This window comes from Salvelinus fontinalis, chromosome 2 (genome assembly GCF_029448725.1).
Source record: "Salvelinus fontinalis isolate EN_2023a chromosome 2, ASM2944872v1, whole genome shotgun sequence".
NCBI classification, from domain to species: Eukaryota; Metazoa; Chordata; class Actinopteri; order Salmoniformes; family Salmonidae; genus Salvelinus; species Salvelinus fontinalis.
This window is the reverse complement of record NC_074666.1, coordinates 94,974,411-94,982,785: the sequence shown is the minus strand read 5'-3', so window position 1 is coordinate 94,982,785 and position 8,375 is coordinate 94,974,411. Positions and strand designations below refer to the sequence as shown.

Below are 8,375 nucleotides of genomic sequence, written 5' to 3'. Positions count from 1 at the left end.
CTCCCACTCTGTGTTTAGAACCCCTGGTGTCTCCCACGCTGTGTTTAGAACCCCTGGTGTCTCTCCCACGCTGTGTTTAGAACCCCTGGTGTCTCTGTGTTTAGAACCCCTGGTGTCTCCCACGCTGTGTTTAGAACCCCTGGTGTCTCTCCCACGCTGTGTTTAGAACCCCTGGTGTCTCCCACGCTGTGTTTAGAACCCCTGGTCTCTCCCACGCTGTGTTTAGAACCCCTGGTGTCTCTCCCACGCTGTGTTTAGAACCCCTGGTCTCTCCCACGCTGTGTTTAGAACCCCTGGTGTCTCTCCCACGCTGTGTTTAGAACCCCTGGTGTCTCTCCCACGCTGTGTTTAGAACCCCTGGTGTCTCTCCCACGCTGTGTTTAGAACCCCTGGTGTCTCTCCCACGCTGTGTTTAGAACCCCTGGTGTCTCTCCCACGCTGTGTTTAGAACCCCTGGTGTCTCTCCCACGCTGTGTTTAGAACCCCTGGTGTCTCTCCCACGCTGTGTTTAGAACCCCTGGTGTCTCTGTGTTTAGAACCCCTGGTGTCTCTGTGTTTAGAACCCCTGGTGTCTCTGTGTTTAGAACCCCTGGTGTCTCTGTGTTTAGAACCCCTGGTGTCTCTGTGTTTAGAACCCCTGGTGTCTCCCACGCTGTGTTTAGAACCCCTGGTGTCTCTCCCACGCTGTGTTTAGAACCCCTGGTCTCTCCCACGCTGTGTTTAGAACCCCTGGTGTCTCTCCCACGCTGTGTTTAGAACCCCTGGTGTCTCCCCCACGCTGTGTTTAGAACCCCTGGTGTCTCCCATGCTGTGTTTAGAACCCCTGGTCTCTCCCACGCTGTGTTTAGAACCCCTGGTGTCTCCCACGCTGTGTTTAGAACCCCTGGTGTCTCCCATGCTGTGTTTAGAACCCCTGGTGTCTCTCCCACGCTGTGTTTAGAACCCCTGGTGTCTCCCACGCTGTGTTTAGAACCCCTGGTGTCTCTGTGTTTAGAACCCCTGGTGTCTCTCTGTGTTTAGAACCCCTGGTGTCTCTGTGTTTAGAACCCCTGGTGTCTCTGTGTTTAGAACCCCTGGTGTCTCTGTGTTTAGAACCCCTGGTGTCTCTGTGTTTAGAACCCCTGGTGTCTCTGTGTTTAGAACCCCTGGTGTCTCTGTGTTTAGAACCCCTGGTGTCTCTGTGTTTAGAACCCCTGGTGTCTCTGTGTTTAGAACCTCTGGTGTCTCCCACGCTGTGTTTAGAACCCCTGGTGTCTCTGTGTTTAGAACCTCTGGTGTCTCCCACGCTGTGTTTAGAACCCCTGGTGTCTCCCACGCTGTGTTTAGAACCTCTGGTGTCTCTGTGTTTAGAACCCCTGGTGTCTCTGTGTTTAGAACCCCTGGTGTCTCTGTGTTTAGAACCTCTGGTGTCTCCCGTTGAATTGTGGTCTTGTTGTTTCAGAGAGGCCTGACTTCAGCGACGCCATCATCATGAGAAGAGGAGCATCTGTAGAACATGTGGTGAGCTGAACACACACTGACCTCCTGGCTTTGAACCCCAGGTCGTCGGCACCAGACTGTTAACCCGCTGAGCTAAAGCCTTAACGACGGTCTCCCTCTCTCCCTGCAGTGCCATCGGATCCACAGGACGTTAGCCAGCCAGTTCAAGTACGCCCTGGTCTGGGTAAGTTAGCAGCACCCCGTGCTAGCATGCTAGCAACGTTGGGTTTGCTCTCTCTGCGTTTATAAAACACTGTATCTTTCTTTCATGACTCCATTTTGTGTGACTGTCTTCCTGTTGTGTTCCAGGGCACCAGCACTAAGTTCGACCCCCAGCGTGTGGGGCTAACACACATCATGGAGCACGAGGACGTCATCCAGATTGTTAAGAAGTGAAACAGCTCTTCGGGATAGGACCGATGACGTGATGGGTGGGACGAGTTAGTAAAACAGGCCTTCCGATTGGACAGAATACAGGATGGGTGGGAGGAGTTAAAAAACAAAAAAAACAGGAAGTTGATTTATCCAGAACCAGCAGATTCTAAAGTCCTGATTCTTATTTCGCGTTTGAAACAACAAAATAACCAATCAAGAACCAGATATGATCTGAGTTACAAGAGGACAGGAAGCAGCATGTTTTATCTTTGTTGACGTTGAAACACATCCAGAATGAAAAAGGGAAACTCAATAAATTCCAAGAACTTGAAAATGGACACGGTTTGCTTCTGTGGTTTTGTTTTTTCCGTTGGTTACAATTTGTGTTGTTTTTTGAAGTCCAACCCGGCAGGTTCTGTAGTCTGCAGAAGTAAGGCGACGGACAGCAGAGACGGAGGTGTTGAAATGACCGCTATTATAAAATGCTCCAAAAGGGGACGTTTCCCCGCAGGTACAAGGGCTGGTGGCAATTCAAATTCAAGGCCGTCAATTCAGGAAGTGAACTTGAAATAACAAATCAAAAATTTGAAAAACAATATATTTTCAATGACCTCAAACTGAGCAGTAGAAACTATTTATTTATTTTATATACCTATTTTCCTTTTTGAAATGTTTAATTAAAAATCACTTCCTGAATTGACCCCAGCCCTGTTAGGTACAGATCTAGGATCAGCTTCCCCCGATCCTGAACCATTAGTGGGAAAATGCAAAACTGTCCCAAGATCATCATCTCGGGGCAACTTCACCCTCCTCCTGTTAAAACCAGCGTCAGAGGAGAGACGGCTAGAGTGGATTACTGAAAGGGGCAGAGGAGAGACGGCTAGAGTGGATTACTGAAAGGGGCAGAGGAGAGACGGCTAGAGTGGATTACTGAAAGGGGCAGAGGAGAGACGGCTAGAGTGGATTACTGAAAGGGTCAGAGGAGAGACGGCTAGAGTGGATTACTGAAAGGGGCAGAGGAGAGACGGCTAGAGTGGATTACTGAAAGGGGCAGAGGAGAGACGGCTAGAGTGGATTACTGAAAGGGTCAGAGGAGAGACGGCTAGAGTGGATTACTGAAAGGGTCAGAGGAGAGACGGCTAGAGTGGATTACTGAAAGGGTCAGAGGAGAGACGGCTAGAGTGGATTACTGAAAGGTGCAGAGGAGAGACGGCTAGAGAGGATTACTGAAAGGGGCAGAGGAGAGACGGCTAGAGTGGATTACTGAAAGGGTCAGAGGAGAGACGGCTAGAGTGGATTACTGAAAGGGGCAGAGGAGAGACGGCTAGAGTGGATTACTGAAAGGGGCAGAGGAGAGACGGCTAGAGTGGATTACTGAAAGGGTCAGAGGAGAGACGGCTAGAGTGGATTACTGAAAGGGTCAGAGGAGAGACGGCTAGAGTGGATTACTGAAAGGGTCAGAGGAGAGACGGCTAGAGTGGATTACTGAAAGGTGTGACGAGCCCGTTCGTGATAGAAAACTCTCTGAGGTGTGGTTTCATCACGTTTTAATGTTTGTTTTTTACAATCACTTTTACAAGTGTCAGGAACAGATTTTGATTATCTTTGGTGATCTTCACCTCTGACTAGTTGAACATTAACAGCTGAACTCCCATATAGTGTGTCGGGGGAAATGTAATGTTAAACGGAGGTGAGGAGGGTTCACAGTGCAGCCAGAAGGGAGCTGTTGTCGAGAGGGTTAGACGAAGACGTTGGTTTCAGTCTGGAGGTAAGTAAATTAAACCGTTTCTCTCTCTTGGAGAATCAAATCAGAACTATTTACACAGCACCTTACTGGGCAGGCAAAGTGCTTAACAAATGACAAAAAAAAAGGTGAGGAAAGATTAAAACAGTACGTTTTTTTAAGTGAGACATTTAAAATGTTAAAACAATAACCTGAGAGACTAATGCTTTACAGTAATATACTATATAGAGTGGGATAAAATAGATAGGACAACTAAACGTACCCCCTAAGTAAAAACACAGCTATAAAAAGGTGTCTTAATAAAGATCTTTATTCAAAATATCTACAGTTTCTGAGCTCGATAGTAACGTTCAACGTTCTGTTTAATATACTCCGTTTCAGGAGCTGTAACAGAACGCTGAATCCCACCAGAGTCTAAATCCTGGAGTACTTTTAATGGCTCCAATGTATCAGACCTTCAGGATGGTTTTAAACAGCGATGTGTGTGTGTGTGTGTATATATATATATACACTAGATGACTGATAGGACCGGTGGCTTCAAAGCCTCTCATTGGCCAATTCGTAGCATCATGCAATCTAGGGGTTTATTACACATCGCTGGTTCTAACACACATTATCTATAATAAACTGGGTGGTTGGAGCCATGAATGCTGATTTGGCTGAAAGCCATGGTATATCAGACCGTAGACCACGGGTATTCTTACTGCTCTGATTAAGTTGTTAACCGGTTTATAATACCAGTAAGGCACGAGGGGGTGTGATATATGGCCAATATACCACGTCTAAAGGGCTGTATCAAGGCACACCATGCTGAGTCTTGCATAAGAACAGCCCTTAGCCGTGGTATATTGGCCATATATCACACCCCCTCGTGTCTTATTGCTTCCAGTATATTGACCGTAAACTCTAGTGGCTGCTCTAACAATGAAAAGAAATGTCTTCCAATAGTTACCCCAGCCACAAAGTCAAAAATATCGTGAAAATAATCAATGGAACGTTGTTTTTTTTGGGGGGGGGGGGGGGGGGGGGGGGTTGTTCAGTTAGGCGTAAGGTGAGCAGTATGGGTAAGGTTAGGTTTAAAGACACATTTTAGAAAAATGCGGGGTTAATGACTTTGTGGCTGTGGTAACTAGTGACCACCAAGCACAACTCCGTTATGAAGTTTTTCTCAAAGTTCCCGGGTTGTCACGTGTCCTACTTATATCAGTACACTCGGGAACAACCTAATCATTACGACACTTCTATTAGAGCAAATAAGCCATTAACATTTTTTTGTTAACCAAATTCGACACTCATTAACCTCCATACTAAAACTCCTCGCTTGGTGAGCGAAAAAAAACGCCACATGCTGGAGAAGACAGATTTTTTTTTGTGGCCCAGTTATCCCTCTTGCTTCACCTTATCCTCTTTGGTTCTAATAATCGGTGTGAACATGGCGGCCATCTTGGTCAGGGAGAAATCCAAACCCAGTCTAATAGAAATGAATGGCAGCAGAGGGATAGGTGATGCATTTCCTGCTTTTGATTTATGCAGGAAAACAGATGTAAAGCCATGTGATGTATCAGAAACGGTGTAATGGACATATAGTCAACCGGAAATATAGTAATATAATTCTAAATACAATCTACACAGGTTTTTATACACGTTCCAAATGAATAACCTCTCTATATATATAAACAGGCCATACGTGTCTCAGATGTAGTTCATTAGAAAGCTGAGTGCTATAACACGATACCATATCAGTATTTACAACGTCTCTAAGTCTTATCAACCGGTTACAGCCAGTCTACGGACATGTAGTACGTCTCTAAGTCTTATCAACCGGTTACAGCCAGTCTACGGACATGTAGTGCGTCTCTAAGTCTTATCAACCGGTTACAGCCAGTCTACGGACATGTAGTACGTCTCTAAGTCTTATCAACCGGTTACAGCCAGTCTACGGACATGTAGTACGTCTCTAAGTCTTATCAACCGGTTACAGCCAGTCTACGGACATGTAGTACGTCTCTAAGTCTTATCAACCGGTTACAGCCAGTCTACGGACATGTAGTACGTCTCTAAGTCTTATCAACCGGTTACAGCCAGTCTACAGACATGTAGTACGTCTCTAAGTCTTATCAACCGGTTACAGCCAGTCTACGGACATGTAGTACGTATCTAAGTCTTATCAACCGGTTACAGCCAGTCTACGGACATGTAGTACGTATCTAAGTCTTATCAACCGGTTACAGCCAGTCTACGGACATGTAGTACGTATCTAAGTCTTATCAACCGGTTACAGCCAGTCTACGGACATGTAGTACGTCTCTAAGTCTTATCAACCGGTTACAGCCAGTCTACGGACATGTAGTACGTCTCTAAGTCTTATCAACCGGTTACAGCCAGTCTACGGACATGTAGTACGTCTCTAAGTCTTATCAACCGGTTACAGCCAGTCTACAGACATGTAGTACGTCTCTAAGTCTTATCAACCGGTTACAGCCAGTCTACAGACATGTAGTACGTCTCTAAGTCTTATCAACCGGTTACAGCCAGTCTACAGACATGTAGTACGTCTCTAAGTCTTATCAACCGGTTACAGCCAGTCTACGGACATGTAGTACGTATCTAAGTCCTATCACCAACCGGTTACAGCCAGTGTACGCCTGTGGATTGACTGTGTTGTTTGAATGGCATATTGGTATTTAATTTGATAAACGTAAGGAACCGTTTCCTGTATAACTGTCTGGATAGTTATCTAACAACTCATACAGGGCAGATAAATTATTCACCTTAACGTTTTACCGCTATCTTAATCACAGCTCACTGGCAACTCCACGGTTTCCCCGACTCCCTGACCAACATGGCCGACCGTTAGACAATCACAACAAGGTTCATGTCCATTCTAGTTTTCTAATGTCAAATTATATGGTTGCACCGTATGAATGAAACTCAGTGAAATACCTACTTCCTGTTCCCTCTTGTCTCTCCAGTAGTGGATGAATGGATAAATACCTACTTCCTGTTCCCTCTTGTCTCTCCAGTAGTGGATGAATGGATAAATACCTACTTCCTGTTCCCTCTTGTCTCTCCAGTAGTGGATGAATGGATAAATACCTACTTCCTGTTCCCTCTTGTCTCTCCAGTAGTGGATGAATGGATAAATACCTACTTCCTGTTCCCTCTTGTCTCTCCAGTAGTGGATGAATGGATAAATACCTACTTCCTGTTCCCTCTTGTCTCTCCAGTAGTGGATGAATGGATAAATACCTACTTCCTGTTCCCTCTTGTCTCTCCAGTAGTAGATGAATGGATAAATACCTACTTCCTGTTCCCTCTTTTCTCTCCAGTAGTGGATGAATGGATAAATACCTACTTCCTGTTCCCTCTTGTCTCTCCAGTAGTGGATGAATGGATAAATACCTACTTCCTGTTCCCTCTTGTCTCTCCAGTAGTGGATGAATGGATAAATACCTACTTCCTGTTCCCTCTTGTCTCTCCAGTAGTGGATGAATGGATAAATACCTACTTCCTGTTCCCTCTTGTCTCTCCAGTAGTGGATGAATGGATAAATATCTACTTCCTGTTCCCTCTTGTCTCTCCAGTAGTGGATGAATACCTACTTCCTGTTCCCTCTTTTCTCTCCAGTAGTGGATAAATACCTACTTCCTGTTCCCTCTTTTCTCTCCAGTAGTGGATGAATGGATAAATACCTACTTCCTCTTGTCTCTTTTCTCTCCAGTAGTGGATAAATACCTACTTCCTGTTCCCTCTTTTCTCTCCAGTAGTGGATGAATGGATAAATACCTACTTCCTGTTCCCTCTTTTCTCTCCAGTAGTGGATGAATGGATAAAAACCTACTTCCTGTTCCCTCTTTTCTCTCCAGTAGTGGATGAATGGATAAATACCTACTTCCTGTTCCCTCTTGTCTCTCCAGTAGTGGATGAATGGATAAATACCTACTTCCTGTTCCCTCTTGTCTCTCCAGTAGTGGATGAATGGATAAATACCTACTTCCTGTTCCCTCTTGTCTCTCCAGTAGTGGATGAATGGATAAATACCTACTTCCTGTTCCCTCTTTTCTCTCCAGTAGTGGATGAATGGATAAATACCTACTTCCTGTTCCCTCTTGTCTCTCCAGTAGTGGATGAATGGATAAATACCTACTTCCTGTTCCCTCTTGTCTCTCCAGTAGTGGATGAATGGATAAATACCTACTTCCTGTTCCCTCTTGTCTCTCCAGTAGTGGATGAATGGATAAATACCTACTTCCTGTTCCCTCTTTTCTCTCCAGTAGTGGATGAATGGATAAATACCTACTTCCTGTTCCCTATTTTCTCTCCAGTAGTGGATGAATGGATAAATACCTACTTCCTGTTCCCTCTTGTCTCTCCAGTAGTGGATGAATGGATAAATACCTACTTCCTCTTGTCTCTTTTCTCTCCAGTAGTGGATAAATACCTACTTCCTGTTCCCTCTTTTCTCTCCAGTAGTGGATGAATGGATAAATACCTACTTCCTCTTGTCTCTTTTCTCTCCAGTAGTGGATAAATACCTACTTCCTGTTCCCTCTTTTCTCTCCAGTAGTGGATGAATGGATAAATACCTACTTCCTGTTCCCTCTTGTCTCTCCAGTAGTGGATGAATGGATAAATACCTACTTCCTGTTCCCTCTTGTCTCTCCAGTAGTGGATGAATGGATAAATACCTACTTCCTGTTCCCTCTTGTCTCTCCAGTAGTGGATGAATGGATAAATACCTACTTCCTGTTCCCTCTTGTCTCTCCAGTAGTGGATG

General features: G+C 45.1%; 2 protein-coding genes across 4 annotated transcripts in view; both read left to right on the top strand.

Annotated features, from left to right (window-relative positions):
* LOC129832272 (developmentally-regulated GTP-binding protein 2) overlaps positions 1-2,192 on the top strand; it is a 96,188-nt gene extending 93,996 nt beyond the window's left edge. For all 3 annotated transcript variants that reach the window (XM_055896217.1, XM_055896225.1, XM_055896207.1), the window contains exons 12-14: positions 1,442-1,500; positions 1,610-1,663; positions 1,789-2,192. In XM_055896217.1, the coding sequence (XP_055752192.1) occupies positions 1,442-1,500; positions 1,610-1,663; positions 1,789-1,875 (200 nt within the window). In that variant the 3' untranslated portion in view covers positions 1,876-2,192. The remainder of the gene's footprint in view (positions 1-1,441; positions 1,501-1,609; positions 1,664-1,788) is intronic.
* An 892-nt stretch (positions 2,193-3,084) lies between these two features.
* Positions 3,085-8,375, top strand: part of LOC129867767 (unconventional myosin-XV-like) — a 414,777-nt gene continuing 409,486 nt past the window's right edge. Inside the window, exon 1 of the mRNA XM_055941278.1 lies at positions 3,085-3,622. The gene's annotated coding sequence lies outside the window, so the exon portion shown is untranslated. The remainder of the gene's footprint in view (positions 3,623-8,375) is intronic.